The sequence below is a fragment of the Pogona vitticeps genome, chromosome 2, assembly GCF_051106095.1.
Source record: "Pogona vitticeps strain Pit_001003342236 chromosome 2, PviZW2.1, whole genome shotgun sequence".
Classification (NCBI taxonomy): Eukaryota; Metazoa; Chordata; class Lepidosauria; order Squamata; family Agamidae; genus Pogona; species Pogona vitticeps.
The window spans coordinates 8,682,438-8,704,019 of NC_135784.1; the positions used below are offsets into that span (position 1 = coordinate 8,682,438).

A 21,582-nucleotide genomic window follows, 5' to 3' on the forward strand; every position below is an offset into this window, starting at 1 on the left:
GCCATTCCCTTCTATGGGGTGCGGTGGGGGTCCTGGGACTGTCCAGCTTGCCCAAGGCCACACAGGCTGGCTTTACCTGTAGAAGGCACAGTGGGGGAATCAAATTCCCAACCACTGACAGCACAGGCAGATACCCAAACAATGAAAAAAAATTATAATACATGCCATTATTTACAGTGGTTCCCCGCATAGCGACGATAATCCGTTCCAAAAAAATCATCGCTATATGGATTCGTTGCTATGCGGGGCAAAAAAACCATAGGAACGCACTGAACCCCCTTCAATGCATTCCTATGGGCAAAAAACTCACCTTAAAGCGAAAATCCTCCATGCGGCTGCCATTTTCGCTGCCTGTTAAGCGAGGAAAGGGCGCGAAAACACTGCGGGTGGCTATTTTTTCCGGCAGCCATTTTGGAACCGCCAACCAGCTGTTTTTTAAACATCATTATGCGATAATTGGTAAGCGAAACGCTTACCGATCATTACAAAGCGATTTTTACCCATTGAAAACATTGTGATGTGATCGCTTTTGCAATCGCAAAAACCTCATCGCTATGCAGATTCGTCGTTAAACAAATCGCTTGTTATGCAGGGCACCACTGAATGTTGAAACATTTTTCGCCCCATAAGTTATATATCATGAGGGGGGCCTTACAATGTGAAATGTCCCAGGATTCACCACATCTCTCAATGGGCCTGCTTGGGGGGTGGGACTCGTTCTTCAGGTAGTAAAACTCCCAGAAATGCTGGTACTGGATGTCTGAACTGAGAGTGCCTCCCACGGTGTTCGGTTTGGTCTGTTCCTTCTAGCGTTTTTCCCCTTGCTCCAGACTTCCACGTCGTCCGGCTATTTCCCAGCTTCAGGGCCACCAGAGTTTTGCATGGTTTTCTCTCTCTAGCAAAGGCAGACACAGAAAGGGAAGGAAGACAAAGGTTTGGTCATGCTTAAGGCCTCGATCCAAGGAGGATTTGGGGTGACGGGCAGAGGATAAGAATTGGCAGAGCTGTGTCCCTAATCCTTCTCACATCTCCTGTCCCCCTCCCTGCTTTCTGTGGTACAGTAGTACCTCGGTTTACGTACGCCTCCATTTATGTAACTTCCGGACTACGAATGGAAATCCGTTCGAAATAATGCCTCGATTTACATTTTTCCCCACGCTTTCCTTCAGTTTGTGAAGGACGTTTCCCTGCGCCTGGAGGTTTGTAGTGCCATTGCCATAGCTATGGCAATCCACGTTTTAGTTTATGAAATTTCCCCATGACATAATGTTACAGAGAATTTCGTAAATCGAGGTACCACTGTATACAGTTTCTGAATAACTGCTTCCCCACTAAAGTCCCTCCACCAACCTATTGTCGTCGGGAATTCTTTTCTCCTGTGTTCACATCTGGGTGACTTAACAGAAACAGCTTCCCAATGTGTCAGACAGAGAAGGAGGTCCAGGGAAGGAGGGTTTCAAGAATCTTCTGGAACATCATCTCTCTCGCACCTTTCTCCACAGATGCGCTGAGTGTCGGGCCGTTTCTGGAAGGAAGAACAAGCAGTTTCTTTCCTTTTTATGGGCTGTCTCGAGCTTCCTTTCACATCCAGCCAAAAATAATTTAAAAAATTACAACAAAACTCCATCCTTTCCTATCGCCTCCTCCTGAATCATTTCTAATCTCCCAGCAGTGAGATCTACCACTGGAGTCTCGGATTTCAGAGCCCGGATGATCAAAGCCGGCCAGGAGGAGAGGGCGCTGCCGGCTTGGTCCGACCTGCAGCAGCCAAGATTTCCCTTTCCCCCTCCTCCCTTGAGCCTGGCAGGGTGTCCTCGCAAGGAGGAAGAAAAGGGCTGCTTTCAAGGCCAACGTCTCCTGCCTCTCACCCAGAGAGAAGCCCAATCGCTCTTTCAGGAAGGGGGGAGGAAAGAAAAGTGGCTCCCCAGGAGAGAGAGAGAGACCCCCCTTTCCCAGTCACCCCCCTCCTCCAAAGAGCAGGACTCACTGGGGAAACTGGTTTCCAAACCCACCCACCCCACACTCCCTAGATCTCTCTCTCTCTCTCTCTCTCTCTCTCTCTCTCTCTCTGTGGGTGAATATTCTCGGGAGGGGAAGGCTTGGCTTGTCAAGACTGGCAAGGAGGGAGGGAGGGGTCCCCAAGACAGGAGGGGGGAGTATTTTAATGGGAGGATTCCCCCAAAAAGGAGGCTCAGAGCCCCCCCAGCCTTTGAGAGGGAAGAAAGGCAGGAAGGCAGGGGAGAAGGGGAAAGGGGACCCTCTCCAGGCTGCCCAAAGGCCCTCCCCGCACCCCTTTGCCCCCCACCCGCAAAGCCCAGCCCTTGGCCCTCTCCTGCCCTCCCCCCCAGGGCTGCCCCTCCGCCTCCTTTCCACCCCGTCGTCCCATCTTGAAGGGGGGGGGTGCTCACCCGTTTCCCGACTTCCAACGAGGTCCCCCGGAACGTCCCAGAGGGGGATGGTATGCTGGGAGGAAGGGAAAAGAGAGCGCACCACAGCACCGGAAGAGGAGGAAGCGCCATTCCTGGAGGGAGGCACTCTAGGCATTCACGCCGCCTCGCTCGCCTCTTGTGCTCTTCCTCGGGAGGCCTCTCTAGGAATCAAGACGATAGAGCGGCGTCAGGCCAGAAGAATGAATGCAAAGAAAGGGGTCACGTTGAGATATAAACAATAATTTAAAGAAATATTTATAACATGGTTTAAATATATATCTCTCACACACATGCGCACACACGCAGGCGCGTGGAGGAAAGGAGTCCCTCTAGGCAGGACACTTCCGCTTCCACACTCCCTACAAACACGCATACCTCAGAGATGCGCCACCGTTTCCCTTCCGACCAGAGCCCCGTCAGGATGGGTTTTCCAGGAAGGAGGCAGAAGGGACGTTACTGGGGAGAAGAATTAATTAATTAATAAGAAGGGATGGGCTTTGCCTTGGCTTTGGTTGGAGAGGAAAGAGGACCTCCCCAAGACTCTGACGACCAAACCTCCCTAAGGAGAGAATGGCACTGGCGCTTGAACATGGGCTTTGTGATTCCTCCGAACTCACAACATCTCAGTTAAATAGGACTTATCTATAGTAAGGCAGTTAGCGGCCTTTCCACTCCTCTGGATATAGGCCAAATCTTGCTGATCGAAGGGACTAGTCCTCAATGAGGTTTTTATATTTTTTTTGTTAAGAAAATAGATTCATAGAGACCGTTTGCAAATGCAGTAGCATAAGTACTGAAGCCTCAGCGTCCGTCTTGGGTGTCCCTGCACGGCATAGCCCATAGCTTCTCTGGGTTACTCAAGCCCCTTCGCCACGACAAGGCAGCTAATGAGCATTGTGTACCTTTGTGGCGAAAGGATTCTCAGGCAAGCCACATCACCCAGAAGGTGACCAAAGGTGCCAGTTGCACAGATAATTCATCGTAAGATAACTTCCACTGATTTCATTGGCTGCAAGATGAAAGTGCCTTGCCCTCTTTCTAACTCAGTGTTCATGCCCAGGCATTCAAGAAGGTGGTTACACTGCTGATCCTTTTGCAGCCTCCACAAGTGAAACAACACAATTCTTGCCATAAAGCACAAATTAATCAGACAAGGCTTTTGTGTTATGCACGGCATCCACTTCCGGTTCTGGTGGTGGTGGTGGGGAAATGCAGCGCAGGAAGCAGTCCCTCCTCCTCCTCCTTTCACGCTTTCCCTTCTCCCCCTCCCTTCCCTTTCCTCGCTCTCTCCCTCTCTCAACTTCTCCAGTCCTGCTCAGTGGAGCTCTTCTCACTGCTCCGGTTCTCTCAAGGTTTCTTCCCTACAGGGCCACCCATTTGACACGCATTGCGTGCGGACACACCATGTCACACTCAGGCACAAAGACAAACGTTGCACAAAGATTTGCAGATCCCCACAACTGAAGCACCTATTCCCTCCATCGTCCCTTTGACCTTTTTGTTTTGATCTCCTTGTCTATTATTTATTTAGCTTTTACACCACCCACCGAGACGGATCTACTCTGTGCACGTTTTACAGTCCCCAAAAAAGGCAATAAAATTAAAATCATCTACAAAAAGACTGAAACAAGCCAAAAACCAGAAGAAGAAAAACTAAGCAGTGGCAGGAGGGATTTCATGCCCTTCCCCTTTATTTGGTTTCCTGAAATGTAGCTGGGGAAGTCCACTGATCTGCCCTCTGTCTCCTGGGTCTCTCCCATTTCTTTTGTCCTCCGTCCTCCAGATCAGTGGTTCTTAACCTTTTTGAAAGAAACGCCCCCTTGAGCCATTGAGGAAGTTATCATTGCCCCCCTCCCTGAGGTGATGATATCTTACCTACCTACCTACCTACCTACCTACCTACCTACCTACCTACCTACCTACCTACCTACCTACCTACCTACCTACCTACCTACCTACCTACCTACCTACCTACCTACCTACCTAGTCTCCCTCCCCACCCGGGTGCAAGGCAGTGCTTCACGGGGCGAGGATGAGAACCCAAGAGACCCTTTCCTTCTACCCGATCCACACTCAGTGCTCCCCTAAAGGAGAAAGGTGAGACGTGGCAGGTAGAAAGAGCTGGATCATCTGGCGGCAGCAGAAGCACCAGATCTACTGCCAGCACTGCGGCTGCAGTCGCCTTCACAGGTTTGGCTCACTCCAGCGCCCCCCTACCGCCCCCCTTCTGTTCTTTCGCCCCCACACCGCCCCTTTTCATTCTACCGCCCCCCTGAAAAATGAAATCGCCCCCTGGGGGGCATTATTGCCCACGTTAAGAACCACTGCTCCAGATGAAGACTTTTCCTTCCTCCCTTTTCTTCCTTTCTGTTCCCTGTCAAACCCCTGCCAGCTCTGATCCCTGGTCGCAAGATCCCCCCAGGTTCTGCCTTCAGCTTTATTCTCAGCTGTGCTGTGTTATGAAACAGATATTTCATCCGTTATTTTCACTGTTTCTGTATGTCTGATGAACACATCCACAAAGGCTCACATTAAAATATAATTGTTAGCCGATAAGGTGCCATACATTTGTGTCTTGTTTTGCTTGGTGGTTGTGGGTTTTTCGGGCTCTTTGGCTGTGTTCTGAAGGTTGTTCTTCCTAACGTTTTTCACCAGTCCTCTGAAGATGGTGGCCATGTAAAAACGACATATGAAAAAGACACGCTCTAATGTTTCAATTTCTTTATCATTACAGGGGCATAGTCGATTTTCACAAATATATGCTGTGGTAACATCCCTCTAAAACTGCAGAGGGAAGGCAGTTCAATCTCGCTCCTGAAAAGGCCTGCTGGTATTTTGGGGATGGTTAAGTTTTCCAGGTATAGTTTGCTCTTTGGTGGAATTTGACATTTAGACCAAAGTTTACGGGTGAAGAGATTTTTGTAAGCACCTTTTCTCTGTCAGGCTTTGGGACGACCAGCTGATCCATCTGGATTCCGTTTCTCTTTTTTCCTGAGAAATGACACCCCCCCTCTCCGTCTCTGCCCCCCCAGCTTCTGTGACGCCCTGGTCTCCCTCCCTCCGCGACCGCCCCCCCCCACCGTTGCTCACGTCGCGGAGAGAGGGGCCCCAGGGACTTATTTTCTCCCTCCAGAGCAACCCCCAGCCCGCACCTTCCTTCCCGGCTTCTCTCCAACCGCTGGCCTCGAGCGCCAAGGGGGGGAGGGGAGGAGAGGTGAAAAGGGCGGGAAGGAAGAGAAAGCCCCAAAGGGCGCAGGCGCGTCAGAGACCAACCGCCCGCGGGGGGGGGTAAAGTGGGGGGGGCGGGCCTGGAGTGGGGTTTGGTCTCTATTTCTCCTCAGGAGGGGAACTGAGGTGAGTGGGGTGGGGTGGGGGGCTCTCCCTTCCCTTCAGGCTCTCCCGTTTGAAGCCTCCTCTGAGGGGATTTGCCCGAGGTTTCCCTTCAGGAGCGAAAGGAGGCGCTTCTTTGCCCAGGGAGGGATTTTTTCTGCCCTCACTGTCAACGTTTGGTTTTCTATCTATAATATATTTGCTGAAAGGGAGGCGTCGAACTGACTCCGCCGCAAATATATATATATGTATGAGAGAGGGGGGCAATATTCTGCCCAGAGAGAAGCCCGTAAGCATCTGATGGAGGTGGAAAAAAAGGGGCGGAAATAGAAAGGTGGGGAGACCGCCTTTTTTGGCCTTCCTGGCCGGCACAGCGGGAGGCACACCCGTGTGCGTGTGCGTGTGTTGGTGTCCCTTGCACAGACTGACCCGCCCACACCTCCTTCTGCAAGCAGGAAGGCTCCTTGCTATCTTTCGACTTGCCCAGAGAGACGGACCTACCTACCCTCCTTCCTTCCATCCCAGCCGGTGCTCCTGCCTCCCCCCCTTCCACCATCACACCAAGCTCTTTCCTGTTCCCTACTTTACACATTTTCTTAGATAGAGACGCCTTTGCCATTTTGCCACGACTCTCCCAGTTTGGAGAGATCCTTCTGGAGCTCTTCACAATCCCTCCTGGTCTTCATAACCCCCCAAAAAGTTTTGTGTCACCTGCAAACTTGGCCACCTCATTGCTTCTCCCTGTCTCCAAGTAACTGGTGAACAGGTTCAAAAAAGCACGGGTCCCAAGACAGATACCCGGGGGCAGGCTGCTCCTCACCTCCCTCCATGGTGAGAATCTGCCCCATTGACACCTCCTCCCTGTTCCCTGGTTCTCCACCAGTTCTCGACCCATAAGAGGACTTGCCCTCTTATCCCCTGGACTGTGGAGTTCTCTCAGCAGCCGCCTTGGGTGAGGGTGTTGCGTAACAGCCTCCTTTTAGGGATCGCTGCTCTGTCGGCCAGAGAGCATCCAGGTGTCCAGGTACCCCTTTCCAGCTGGGCTGAGTCCTGGTAACCCCAGCTAGCCCATAACACAGATCCTTTCCAACAAGTCTGGCCTAAAAGGTTCACTCCTTGTCATATTTAAGAAGTACAGGCACCTGGGCTTTGTAGTCCGTTAAGACTCTCTAAAGGGACGTGGTGGCGCTGCGGGCTAAACCGCAGAAGCCTGTGCTGCAGGGTCAAAAGACCAGCAGTCGTAAGATCGAATCCACGTGACGGAGTGAGCGCCCGTCACTTTATCCCAGCTCCCGCCAACCTAGCGGTTCGAAAACATGCAAATCCAAGTAGATCAATAGGGACCACCTCGGTGGGAAGGTAACAGCGTTCCGTGTCAAAGTCGCACTGGCCATGTGACCACGGAAGATTGTCTTCGGACAAAACGCTGGCTCTATGGCTTGGAAACAGGGATGAGCACTGCCCCCTAGAGTCGAACACAACTGGACAAAATTGTCAAGGGAAACCTTTACCTTAAGACTCTCTAAAGCTCTGAAAGATAGGACTCTGTTATTAGCAATCTCCTGGCCTTGCTGCCGCTTCCCCCCCCCCCCCCCCGGAAGCAGGTTCAGCAGACTTGCTGTTCAAAATACCATTCCTTAAGGATTTTTTAAGAATAATTTTTTTATTGAAAAATAGTCTTTATAGATATTCAGTTTGTTGCCTAACCATAGCATAGATTATATTTCCAAAGAATATTGCAGTTAAATGAATAACAAAATCCAGCAAAGTAAAAAAAAAAAAAAAAACTAAACTTCTAAGAAGCTTTTTTTTTAAAAAAAAAAAATGGCCTGAATCAATGGCTAGATGCAAGACATGCAAGAAATACATGCCTGGAGAAACATTGTGGAGAACCTCTGTCTCCTAAAAAATCTGGTAGTTTATATCCACTTATACATCAGGAGAAGGAGGTCTGGAAAAGGGTGTGAAAGCAAGTAATAAATGTTAGAGGAGAGAGATCATGATTCCGACCGAGGAGGACAAAGGGGACAAATAAAGGTGGGGAAGAAAGAGAAGAGGAAAACAGCCAGCCTGCTCTTCGGTGGGAGTAGGAGAAATGCAGCATCTTGGGCTAAACGGAAGCACCAACGGAGTCATGTGATCAGCATAATCCGCAACCAAGCAGGACGGAGCGCATTCATTGATAAAGGGGAAAAAAAACACTGTTCCCCCACCAGCTTCCCCTGTGACTGAGCTTTTACTACTTTAAATTTTATATCGAGGGTCTATTGCAATTTTATTATTTTGATGTCATTCCTTAGATTACTTAGCAATGTCAGAAACAATCTGAGCTACTTTGGGAGATAGAATTCAAAATAATGGAAAAACAATTTGAGGTGTTTCACGTTGTGGGTTTAGATGATCATTCCATGTATCATGCTGTGGTAGAACATAGAGAGTAGCACTAAGCAAGTCAGCATCAAAGAAATCCATTAAATGAAGAAACAGATTTTTAACAAGCGAGACATGGGTATTGTGCCAATGTTTTATCTTTTATGCCCCTTATACTTCAGGAGGAAGGTCCGACACATCCCAAGTGGAACAACAAACACCATCAGCCCCATCCGAGGTTGGATCCAAGGGGAGGCTCAAGGAGGTCTTGAAGGGTTGATGGGACAGGCCCTTCCCCACGAGCAGTGGGTCCTCCCTCCACACGAGGTGGGTGCTGGAGGGGTGGATGGGGGTGTGTGAGATTTGCATGGGGGGTGAGATGGCCACTCTCAGATGCAGGGAGACCCCCCCCCGCCCCTGCAAGGCCCTATTAGGAGGGCTTCATCGTGTGTGTGTGTGCCTGTATGTGTGTAAAGGGGGGGTAAGGAGACCTGGCCTTCCCCTGAATCCTTGGAGCAGCCCCATGGATGGAATCAAAGGAACGCTTCCATCTCTCCCCCCCCCCCCCCCCGCCGCCGCCTCCTTCTAATGATGTGGGACGCTCCCTCCCTCCCTTAAAGGGCTAAAGTCCCAGGTGGGGCTGGAGAGGAAAAGGGGGGCAGGGGGGAGGGGCCCCATTCCCAGTGACTTGGGGGGGCAGGCAGGAAAAGTGGTGCTGGCAAGGCAGAGGGGACCACACTGCGCCTTCCCAACGAGGGGGGGGACGTCTGTCGGACCTCTTGATCTTTTGCGCGCACACACACAGTGTCTGTGTCTCTGTGTGTGGTTTGAGTGTGTATTTTGTGTTTGTATTTTCTTGAAATATGCCCATGCTATGCTATTTCCTGGATGATCTGGCAGAGAGGAGGGGTAACCGGATCCCTCTCAAGCCCAGATCCTGAGCTGAGGATCAAGTGCAAGAGGGGTGGCGGCTTCCCTGTTGCGTTGCTTGTGTGAACAGAGACCCTCTTTCCCCAAAAGGCAGGCAGGAGAGAATCAGAACAGAGAAGGGGGTGGACTTTCCTCCCTGGGATCTTTCTGGAGCGGAGGCTGGAAGGGAGATCCATCTCCCCAGGAACAGTATTTTCTTGGAAGTCATCCTCCCCCGACGGCCAAAATGGTTCTGGTCTTTGGTTCCTGAAGGCACAATTCAGGGCCATCGGTCTGCAAAAGACCTGCCCCCTCGCTCCTCCTTCCAAGGGATTTGCTCTCTTGCCTCCCATTCATGGCTCTCCATGGGGTGGAGCGAAAAAGGGCCTTTGGAAAGAGGCCAGAAGAGGCTCCAGTCCTTCCACATGGAGGGCAAGGGGAAAGAAGGACCGGAAAAGGCCACTCAGCCCCTCTGGATCTGGGGTGTCTCTTTCTCCCGGCAGGTCTTTTGCGGAGTGAATGGCTCTGAAGGGTCCGTTCCAGACCAAGTGATTGCAAAATGCTTTGCTTTCCAGTAGGGGCAGCCCATAGCAAGACCCCCACCCCACCCTCGGTGGGTGCCTTTCCCAGCCCTTGCAAGGTTGGCAGTGAGCTCCAAGGAAAGAGCGAAGCCTAAGCAAGTTTGTGGGTTGGAAGACAGCCGGTGAGAAAAGTCCTAAGACCTGAACTATGCCTGCCTTGGGTTGGCAACCCCACGGACACATGGGGCCCTTGGCCCACGGAGGGCACAGAGGCTGAATGGCGCCTTTGGAGACGGCCCCTGCATTAGGATCCTTGAGGTGACAAAAATAACGAATACCACTTTGCATGCTGATGCTTCCATCACATGTCCGTGGGAAGCATGGTTCCTGTTGCTCTCTGGTTCCCTCCCTCCCTCCCTGTAGCTTCTTTGTGGGCTGCCTTTCTGTTCCTCTTGTTCTGCTGCCTGAAACATGAGGAAGGCACATCTCACAAGGAAACATTTTTGATCTGCTTTATCCGCAAATTTATTTATTTATTTATTTATTTATTTATTTATTTATTTATTTATTTATTTATTTATTTATTTATTTATTTATTTATTTATTTATTTATTTATTTACTAAATTTATACCCCGCCCCTCTAGATCATGTCTACTCGGGGTGGCTTACAACATAAAATAAGACAATATAAAATATAAATAATCATAAAATACAATTAATATATTGTATTAGCTAATACAATTAGATTAAAATTAGCAGAATGGAATGCAAGGCCTCCCAGCTGATCTTTTCTATTTTTCTGTTCTCCTAGGAAGGGGTGAGACTGAGTTGATGTGTCTTTGCTCCTTTTGGAACCAAAAAGGAAGAACCAAATCCCAGATCCCTCCCAACGTTTGCCAGGTCAGTGAGATTTCGAGAGGTGGCTGAAGTAGCCTTGCCCCCCCACTCTCTCTCCTCTCAGATTCCCTGGCCCTGCAGGGATTTGAATCCAGGCCTCCTCGTTTCTAGTCTGGTACTCCATCCATGACACCACAGTTCTTCTTTGAGCATGTGCAAAGTGGTGGTGTTTGGGGGTACGTTTTTCTTTGTACAGTTGTGCCTCGCTTAGCGATCGCTCCGTTGAGCGACGAAATCACTTAGCGACGGAGTTTTGGTCCCTATGGGAAAATTTTGCTTTGCGACGATCATGGGGAAGCGATCATCGCAAAGCCCCCATTTTGGCCAGCTGATCGGCGGTTTCAAATTGGCCACCAGGAAAACAAAATGGCCGCCCGCTGTTTTTTCTCACTTAAGGCAGTGAAAATGGCAGCGCTATGGAGGATTTTCGCTTTAAGGTGAGTTTTTAAGCGCATAGGAACGCATTAATCATGTTTTAATGGGTTTCTATGGGCTTTTTAATATCACTTAGCGATGAAATCGCTTAGCAACGTTTTTTCCGGAACGCATTAACGTCGCTAAGCAAGGCACCACTGTATCTTATTTAGGTGGTTTTTTAAAATAAAATCTCAATCCTGCTCACCCCAACCCCATGCTCACCAAGGTCAGGTCCTCTTCACAAAAGGCAAACCTTGGTCATCCTGATTTGGGGTGTGTGTGTGGAGGGTTCCCCTTCAAGCCTCCCTTCTTCTTCCCCCTGAACAGACAAGCCAGACTGATAACTGATTAACAGGTAATCTCAGTTCAGTTCCCACCTTCCCCTTCAATGGGAGAATAAAAGGGACAGTAGAGTGAGGCTGGATCCAAACAAGACGGGGGGAGGGTCTTCCAACTGGGTGTCCCTGATGTCTGTGATTTGCATGGTTCCTAACACTCGCTGGGTGTCCTTCTGGACCCAACGCCATCAATATTGAACCAGGTGGTGCCAACGGTCCGATCCGCTCACTTCCCTCTCAGACAAATTGCGCAGTTGTGTCCCTGCCTGAACGCACTGTCGCTCCCCGGATTGGTCCACACACAGACAATCTCTAAAGAAACCAGAATGGTTGACTAAAGAACTTTCAACTCAGCTAAGTGTAAGTTATATGTGTAGAATAAAGATAGAATTATATTTTAAGATATGTGTAAGTCTTACTAAGATATTGTATTTGCATGTAAGTACAGCCGTGCCTCTTGTTTCTGATGCACGACTGTACTTACAGGAAAAGATCAGTCTACATACCAGTCCCAAAGAAGGGCAGTGCCAAAGAATGCTCCAACTACTGTACAATTGCACTCATTTCACACGCTAGCAAGGTTATGCTCAAAATCCTCCAAGGTAGGCTTCAACAGTATGTGGACCGAGAACTCCCAGAAGTGCAAGCTGGATTTCGAAGGGGCAGAGGAACTCGAGACCAAATTGCTAACATGCGCTGGATTATGGAGAAAACCAGAGAGTTCCAGAAAAACATCTGCTTCATTGACTATGCAAAAGCCTTTGACTGTGTGGACCACAGCAAACTATGGCAAGTCCTTAAAGAAATGGGAGTGCCTGACCTGGCAAGTTTCCAACTTCTTAATTAATTAATTAATTAATTTGTTCAATTTATATCCCGCTTATCTTGTATATTCTACCACTCTGGGCGGCTTCTAACATATTTAAAGAAGCTTTTATTATTCCCCCATATATAGCTGGCCATATGTTCCACAAAGTCTTTCTTTGCCTTTTTTTATCATCTTCTTTCATTTCTTTTGCCAGAATTGATAAAATCCTTTTTATTTTCCTCATCTGGGAAGGATTTCCATTTACGGAAGGACCCCTCCTTTCCCGTTAAGGCCTCTGTAACTTTGCTTGTTAACAATTCTGGCACTTTCTTGGACTTAGTTGAGCCCCCACCCCCTGTTTTTTGCCGTATACACTTCCATTGGGTCTCTATTACCGTTGTTTTTAAAAGACTACACCCTTGAGATATTTTTTGTAAACCTCCCTTTCGACTTCTTACTTGCTTTCTCGTCTGAGGGAGGTCCACCCTTCAGAAATCAAGGGTTTTTGTGTCAGATTTGCTTGACACTCTCCCCCCAATATGCAAAAGAGATGGCAGCATGGTCACTATTCCCTAGCGACTCAGTGACATTCCCGTCCCTAACCAGATCCGGAGAACCACATGATATTACGTCCAGAGTCACCTGTCCTCTGTTAGGCTCCATGAGAAATTGCTCCAAGACTTAGTCATTTAGCATGTCTAGAAACCTGGTCTCTCTTTCTTGACCCAAGCACGCCTTGGCCCAGTCGATCTGAGGATAATTGAAGTTCCCCATGATTACAATCCTGTCCCTTTTGAACACTTCCCTGATTTCTCTCTGCATATCCATTTTTCCCCCTCAAGTTTTTCCCAACATTTCCCCCTCAAGTTTTTGATCTGGAGGATGATAGCAAACTCCCAAGCCACTATCCCATTGCTCCTTGGGACTGGCAGTTTAACCCACAGTGATTGCATGATGGAGTCAGACCTGCCGTCCATCCCCATTCTGCTGGATTCAACCCCATTTTGACCAAGATGGCCACCCCACCTCCCACACGCCCCTCCCTGTCCCTCCTCTGGAGTTTATCATCTGGGATTGCGGTATCCCGCTGGGTGTCCAAAACCCACTAGGTTTCTGTTATGGCCACTCTATCAATCTTACATTTATCCTCCAAATAAAAGTGAAGTAAATAAAAAAGTTAAATAAATAAAATGTTCCAGTTCTCTCATCTTTGCTCAGACGCTTCAGGTATTTGGCTAAAAGCACCTGCGTATGGGGGTCCCCTAAGAAGGGCAGCTTGTTTGCTTCTCCTTCCAGTAGACCAACAATCCCATCACACTCCCAGCCGTAATTCCTACACTGCCATCACTTTGTGGTTCTCAACCCTCTCCGTCCTCATTCTACAGGGATGAGGAGTCCCAAACTGAACGCTCGGCTCCTGTCGGCTTTCCCCCGGGATGCAGTTTAAAAGCTGCTCTGCCACCTTTTTAATGCTACGCGTCAGCAGTTCAGTTCCGTGTTCATTCAAGTGAAGGCTGTCCCTCTTGTACAAGCCCTCCTTATCCCAAAAAATTCCCAAGTGCCAAATGAATTTAAACCCCTCCCCTTGACAACATTGTCTTATCCACGTGTGGAGACCCCTGACCTCCACCTGCCTGATGACACCCAGCTCTATATCTCCTTTTCTCTTTTGGGGGAGTGACTCTCACCGCAAAGAGTGAGGTTCGGAGCTTGCATCCAGTACCCACCATGGAAACCCAGGTGGTGTCAGTGGTCCGCTCTGCCTATTTCCACCTGTGGCAGATTGCCCAGCTGTGTCCTTATATGGATGTTGGGGTGCTCACCACTCTGGTCCATGCGCTTGTAATCTCAAGATTAGACTAATGCGCTCTGCATGCGGCTACCTTTGAAATTGATGCAGAAGCTTCAAATGGTGCAGAATGTGGTGACCAGACATCTCAGTGGGACAAGAAAATATCAGCATATTTCCCCCACTCTGGCTGCCTTGCATTGGCTGCCTGTTCATTTCCGTATTGATTTCAAAATGTTAATGATGACATATAAAGCCCTAAACGGTTCAGGACCTTGATATCTAGAAGAACGCCTCTTCCCACCTAGATCTACCCAAATCACTCATTCCAGCCAGGAAGGGTGACTGAGGGGTCTAACACAGAGAAAGAAGAAGAAACCGGGCCTTTTCAGCAGTGGCCCCTCACCTTTGGAGCAGTCTGCCCCCACAGATCTCTCTGACTCCTTCGTTGGATGTTTTTATGAGCAAACTTAAGACCTGGCTCTTTAGGCAGGCTTTCCCTCCTGTCATCACTTGATTTTTCCCCCTTCCATCTTGATCTATATTACTATTGTTTTCTATTTTATTATATTCTTTTTATTCTTCTTTTTATTGTTATAGTATAAATTTATAAATTTATAGATGGGCAGGATATAAATTAAATAAATAAATAAATAAATAGCCTGCCCTGTGCATTTAAAAGGTAGCACTTCCAAGAACAATACCTTTGAGGTACAGCATTATCTTGTTTTATGTACACCTTAGTTTTACCTAATTTCTGGTTTACGAATGGAAATCAGTTTGAAATAATGCCTTGGTTTAAATGTCCTTTTCCCCGCTTCTTTAGCTTTGTGAAGGAACTTTCCTGTGCCTGGAGGTTTGTAGTGCCGCCACCATCGCTATGGCAACCCGCGTACCGTTTTTGTTTTTTTTTTTGCATGACATAATGTCCTGGAGGACACCTTGATTTCGTAAACTGAGGTACTGCTGTAATATGCAGCATTTAGAATTTGTAATACAGTGGTGCCTCACTTAGCGACGTTAATCCGTGCAGGAAAAATGTTGCTAAGCGATTTCATTGCTAAACAGATTTTAAAAGCCCATAGAAACGCCTTAAAACACCATTAATGTGAAAATCCTCCACAGGGGCAGCCATTTTCGGTGCCTCTAAAGTGAGGCAACACAGTGGGTGGCCATTTTGTTTTTCCGGCAGCCATTCTGAAACCGCCGATCAGCTGGCCGAAAATGGGGGCTTTGCAATGATCACTTCCCCACGATCATCACAAAGCAAATTTTCCCCATAGGGAACATCGCTAAGCGATCGCTTTTGTGATCGCTTAAACCCTGTCGCTAAGCGATTTCTTCGCTATGCGGAGCGATCACTAAGCGAGGCACCACCGTATTTAATTTAGCTGGAGTAAAATACCTTCATTGAATACATTTTTGCTTTTATTCTCACAGGTGTGTTTTATCAAATTCTTCCCTCCCCCCTTTCCATACACATTGGTTTAGACATCTAACTCTGGAGCCAGAAGTTCGGAGTTCACTTCCCTTCAAGCTCTGCAGTTCTAAGATTCTATTACCTCAGTACCTATTTCCCTCACCATCTCTGCTTCCTATCCTATTTTCAGAAATTCCTGATGATTCTCTACCCATAATAGCATTTTATAAATTCTACGTACCATCCCTTTCGTGGACCCATCCTTTCTCTTCGCCCTCTGAATAATAGTCTCTGCAGACTTTGTCAGGTCCCGGCATCTACCAGTAACTTCTCTTTACTAGTTCTCGAGTCTAATAATCTAGCTGCTTTCATCTGCTTTTACACTTCCTTTCCAGCACTGTCCTTCTTCCCCTTGTTATTCAGTTTTGCTTTAAAAAATCCTTTAATTCAAATATTGGTTTCCTCTTTGATCAACTTTGAGAAATTCCTTTCTAATTTTCTGGAAACAATCATTGGGGAGAATTTGAGAAGGGAAAAAAAGTTAATATACTTTGAATTTGATATACTTACTTGGGTGTGAAAATGATCCTCCCTTCATGACTCCTCCCTCCAAAAGGTCCCTCACTGTAGAGCCCTTCCAACCTCAAACCCAAAGGAACATCCTCCGGTCTGGCATCATCCTCTCGCTAGTTCTCTTCCCTCGCCTTTTTGGCTGTCTTTCCTTCCTCATCTGTGACTCAGGAGGAGAGGGAATACATGCTGGCCACAGAGACTGGTGAAACGGTAGGAAGAACAAACTTCAGAACACGGCCAAAGAGCCCGAAAAAACCACAACAACCATTAGATCCCAGTATAGCCTTCGCCAATACAGGAATACATTGTTCCTTATTCCTGCAGATTTTGGAAGTAGTTGTTTCTCTTCTTTTTCTAATCTACCAGATGATGAACAGGAGAAGAATTGCCCACTAACATCTGGAGGAACCCAGGCCAGAATTCATAATCAAGCAAGAAAACAGAGAACAGAAAATAGGAATGGCCATACATGGCCTTCCCATGAAAGGACCGACGCAGGGGAGAAACCACGTAAATGCATTTCACCTCAATAGACATCAAAGAACACATGCAGGGGAGAAAATGTATCCATGTATGGAATGTGGAAAGAGCTTTAGTCAGAGTGCTATCCTGAGGAAACATGAAATGATTCACACTGGGGAGAAACCGTACAAATGCATGGAATGTGGAAAGAGCTTTAGTCAGTGTGGGGTCCTAAAGTTACATCAAAGAATTCACACTGGAGAAAAACCACATAAATGCACAAAATGTGGAAAGAGCTTTAGTCAGAGTGCTGTCCTTAGGACACATGAAAGGACTCACACTGGGGAGAAACCACATAAATGCATGGAATGTGGAAAGAGCTTTAGTCAGAGTGCTGTCCTTAGGAAACATGAAAGGATTCACACTGGGGAGAAACCACATGAATGCATAGAATGTGGAAAGAGCTTTAGTCAGAGTTGTGACCTTAGGAAACATGAAAGAACTCACACTGGGGAAAAACCACATAAATGCATGGAATGTGGAAAGAGCTTTAGTAACAGTGGTAACCGTAGGAAACATGAAAGGACTCACACTGGGGAGAAACCACATAAATGCATAGAATGTGGGAAGAGCTTTATTCAGAGTAGTCAACTTAAGTCACATCACAGGACTCACACTGGGGAGAAACCACATAAATGCATGGAATGTGGAAAGAGCTTTAGTCAGAGTGCTATCCTGAGGAAACATGAAATGACTCACACGGGGGAGAAGCCACATAAATGTGTAGAATGTGGAAAGAGCTTTAGTCGCAGTGATGCCCTTAGGTTACATCAAAGGACTCATACTGGGGAGAAACCACATAAATGCATAGAATGTGGAAAGAGCTTTAGTCAGAATTGTGACCTTAGGAAACATGAAAGGACTCACACTGGGGAGAAACCACATAAATGCATAGAATGTGGCAAGAGCTTTATTCAGAGTAGTCAACTTAAGTCACATCACAGGACTCACACTGGGGAGAAACCACATAAATGCACAAAATGTGGAAAGAGCTTTAGTTGCAGTGATGCCCTTAGGTTACATCAAAGGACTCATACTGGGGAGAAACCACATAAATGCATGGAATATAAAAAGAGCTTTAGTCAGAGTGATGTCCTTAGGAAACATGAAAGGACTCACACTGGAGAGAAGCCACATAAATGCGTGGAAAGTGGAAAGAGCTTTAGTAAGAGCTCCTGATAATTAAACATGGCATAAGAAGCTCATTCAGCTTTGTGCAGGTTTCCAGTGGAAAGATTAATCAACCAAAAGCTGACTCAGTACAAAACACAGAGAAAAAGAGATAAAGTGCAGTGAATTTTGAAGTGTCACTTGTTATGTGTTTTACTTCTATCGTTTATTAACAGAGATATACCACAAAATAGACGTGGAACTTTTTGCTGAAAACATGAGAAGCATATATTGTACAATGGAGCCTTTTACAAAATTAGTGTAAAAAGAGAAAAAGATTTATGTTCTAAGGCTAACTGATGAAAGAAAGGCAAGTAGTGAAGAGAGAGAACCTGTCATTTGTTTTATAAATATTTATACCCTTCTAATTAATAATAGTAATGAATTTTAAAGAGGGTGCCAATGAATTTGTATTACAGTGGACCCTCAACTTACGGAAGTAATTCGTATTGGAATGGTGGCTGCAGGTCAAAAAGTCATAGGTTGAGGGTCCATTTCCTGTAAGAATGTATGTTGTTGTTGTTTAGTTGTGTCCGACTCCTCGTGACCCCATGGACCAGAGCACGCCAGGCCCTCCTATCCTCCACTGCCTCCCGGGGTTGTGTCAAATTCATGTTGGTTGCTTCACAGACACTGTCTGTTCTGCCAAAGAAAAAAATCCAGGGCTTCGAAAGCTGCCCCCTCTGCCTTCTGTCACCGGTGTCATCTGCCTCCTTTCCTCACGGCAACAGGAGGCAGAGGGCTCTGGGGACAGGAGAGAACAGGGCAGTGGGTGCAGCTTTGGAAGCCTGGCAAGCCGAAAGCCAGCAGCGGGCGCAGAGGTCGGGGCGCGGAGCAGCTGTGAATTTCCTGCCCTTTTCCCCTGCCTTTTGTAGGTCAAAGCTCCGGGCACAAGTCGAACCCAAATTTTATGGCCGGAGCTTTTTGTACCTTGAAATTTTCATAAGTAGGGACCTTCGTAAGTCGAGGATCTACTGTACTTAATTTTTTATAAACATAAATATATATAGTATATGTGCTATATTTAGAGTACAGTGGTGCCCCACGTAGCGACGATAATCTGTGCAGCAAAAATCACTGCAAAGCGATTTCGTCGCTATGCGGTTTTTAAAAGCCCATAGGAATGCACTGAAACTCCTTCAATGCATTCCTATGGGCTTAAAACTCACCTTTAAGCAAGTAGAAATTGTCTAGAGGGGCAGGGTAAAAATCAAATAAATAAATAAATAAATCTCTCAGTGTTGTAGGGAGGCTGCTTGCTTGTGTTGTGCTGAAGAGGCTCCAGGTGCTTGTAGACAGTGGATTTATTTATTTACTAACGTTTTGATGTAGTGAATGCCCAGTTAGGTTTAGCTGAGAGAAGGTAGAATCCTATCAATGCTTGGGCTTTAATTCAAGTCAGGAGGAAGAGCATGGAGTAATAACCTGATGCATGAGGGCCTCCATGTAGGAATGCTATGGACATATTTCACGTGCTCAGGGTCAGAGGCATCAAGAATTCTCAAGAATCTATATGGAGCCAGGTTTCTGACAAACGCCATAGGTTATGTGAAAAGAAAGACTAGATAAAAAGGAACAACAGTCATACTAGCTGATACATTAAGGGGATTAATTATCTCACCGGATACTCCTTTCTATGCAAGAGGCATGTGTTGGATGCTGAGTGGCATGTTCCTTGTTGTTTGTCTGAAAGTCTACATAACGTAATGTAAATGAACAGAGAGGTGTCAGTTCTCTTGTAACTGAACTGGAACTGTTAGAGTTTAAAGAATTAAATTTTAGGGATGCAGAGGTGTTGCGCTAAAAATTAAACGTTATTTTCAAATGACGCTTTGTACAGTTGAAAACTTGCTCTGTGAATATAGCTTATATTACAAAACCGAAACAACTTTTTGTTTTGGTACAAAAAGTTAACAAGGCAGTCGTAGCTCATTCAGTTGTGTGTCTCTTTTTGCAATGAAAAAGGCAAACAATGGAATGCTTATATTATGTGAAAGATACAACAACAAAATAGAAATGCATTTGAAACTGCTGCATGAGTTGTTTCACTTATAATATTAATTAAGAAGGGTATCACAAAATAGATGTGGAAACCTATGTTAAACAAAGGAGAATAACAGTGAATTGTAAAATAGAAGGTTTTCTAAAATAGTGTAAAAGGAGAAAAATGTAAAAGTGATTTTATAAAAATATTAAAGTGACTTTAAGCAGTTTGTTTATAGAACAAGGAAGTAGAGACAGAGAATGGAATATGTATTGTAGTGTTACTAATGCACTGTATTGTCAGTAACCCATGTTATTCTAACAAGGGAAGAAGGATTTTACTCTGGCCAAGGCTTGAACGGGCCAAGAACTGGACTTCACTGTATCTGGAATGAGCAGATCTTCAACAACTGAGCCTCTTATTGGTTAAGGGAGCCAGCCTATGACAAAGGTGGTTTTGATTTCTGACGTGGCACTAGGCTATAAATTGTGAGCTCTCACACACTGATATATAAAGGAGGAATTTTCTATCTGAACATAGTGGAAAAGACAAGCTTAGTCTCACGGACAGTTTGAGAGCGCCGGGAGATAACCATAGATATAATGTAGCTATTTATTCCAACTGATTAAAGGCTTGGTGAGAAATTCTATTTCTCTGTGTTAACATCATATTTAGAGCTAAATAATACTTTTTGTTTTGTATTTTCTTATTATAAGAACTCTAATGTTCTTTAATGTGTTTTCAAGTTATGTGTTGGCGTTATATTCCTTTTTACCTTTAAATGAAATATAGAGATGTATTCTCTGTCTTTGTAGGCTATGAGCTGTGTTTTAATGTTTTTGTATTTTTGATTTAAACATGACTAATGTTCCTGTCTGGTCTTTGCACAGCTATAAATTTACAACTGAGATGTATTTTCTGACTTAAGTATTTGTTCCAAGCTCAAGTTCAGTTTTTATGAATTTTAAAATATTTTAAGGCTAGTTTTTGCATAACTGCATGACTTTTGGATTTAAGCATACGTGCCGACAGTTTTTCTCACAACTATAAGACTCTTTGATACTTCTTGAATATGTTTTTAAGTATGGAACTTAGAAATGATGCAAATAAATAGAACCTGTACAGAACTAACAAATTTTGGAATTGCCTGGAATATTTGCAACAGTAAAAACACTTAAAAGGAGATGGCCGAATAAGTTATGAAAACCTTGTTACTGATGGTCTACTTTCATTCTAGGATTAACCCTTTCATGCAAAGCTCAAATGGCGGTGGTGATCAGGGTGGTGATCATAGCAGTCCTGAATTTCATGTGAAGCATGTTCTAATGAACCCACTGATTCTATTTCTGTTATTACAGATATCTTAAGGATTAATAAGAGGAGAAAGGAGCTGTAATTCAACCACACCCTTATTTTAGGTAAAGGTACAGGTTCCCTTTGACATTTAGTCCAGTTGTGCCTGACTCTAGGGCACGGTGCTCATTCCCTTTTCCAAGCCATAGAGCCAGCGTTTGTCCGAAGACAGTTTCCATGGTCATGTGGCCAGTGCGACTAGACATGGAACGCTATTACCTTCCCACCGTGGTGGTACCTATTTATCGTCTCGCATTTACATGCTTTCGAATGGCTAGGTTGGCAGGAGCTGGGACAAGCGACGGGAGCTCACTCCGTCATGTGGATTCGCTCTTACGACTGCTGGTCTTCTGACCTTGCAGCACAGAGGCCTTTGCAGTTTAACCCGAAGCGCCACCACGCACCTCTTATTTTAAGTGCATGTAATTAGATGACAAAACCCATTCCACTTCGGAAACTCTGTCCAATAGAAGCATCTGTCAATACAAAACTGCAATCACAATCCTGCACAGCAAAGCATGGTCTTCTGGTTGGCACACCATTGTGGGAGCAGGACCCAGTCCAATGTGTGAAGTCACGGGTTTTACTGGTACATGGAATTTAGGGGCCATAGTGAAAGATGTAACAATTAGAAAAGAGAAGAAAACACACAAAAAATTTAAACTACAGTGCAAAGATATCTGACATGTAAATTCTGCATGAATGTCAGATGAAAGGTGAGTTCTTGAATGCCCTCAGAAATATCTCATTG

At 46.1% G+C, this 21,582-nt stretch overlaps 1 protein-coding gene across 1 annotated transcript; it reads left to right on the plus strand.

Annotated features, from left to right (window-relative positions):
- The first annotated feature begins 5,733 nt into the window (after positions 1-5,733).
- Positions 5,734-20,613, plus strand: LOC110070594 (uncharacterized). The gene is made up of 4 exons (XM_072987590.2): positions 5,734-5,783; positions 8,312-8,456; positions 10,372-10,460; positions 16,169-20,613. Exon 4 carries the CDS (start codon positions 16,262-16,264, stop codon positions 17,501-17,503), a length of 1,242 nt encoding a protein of 413 aa, XP_072843691.2. The 5' UTR covers positions 5,734-5,783; positions 8,312-8,456; positions 10,372-10,460; positions 16,169-16,261; the 3' UTR covers positions 17,504-20,613.
- The last annotated feature ends 969 nt before the right edge of the window (positions 20,614-21,582 follow it).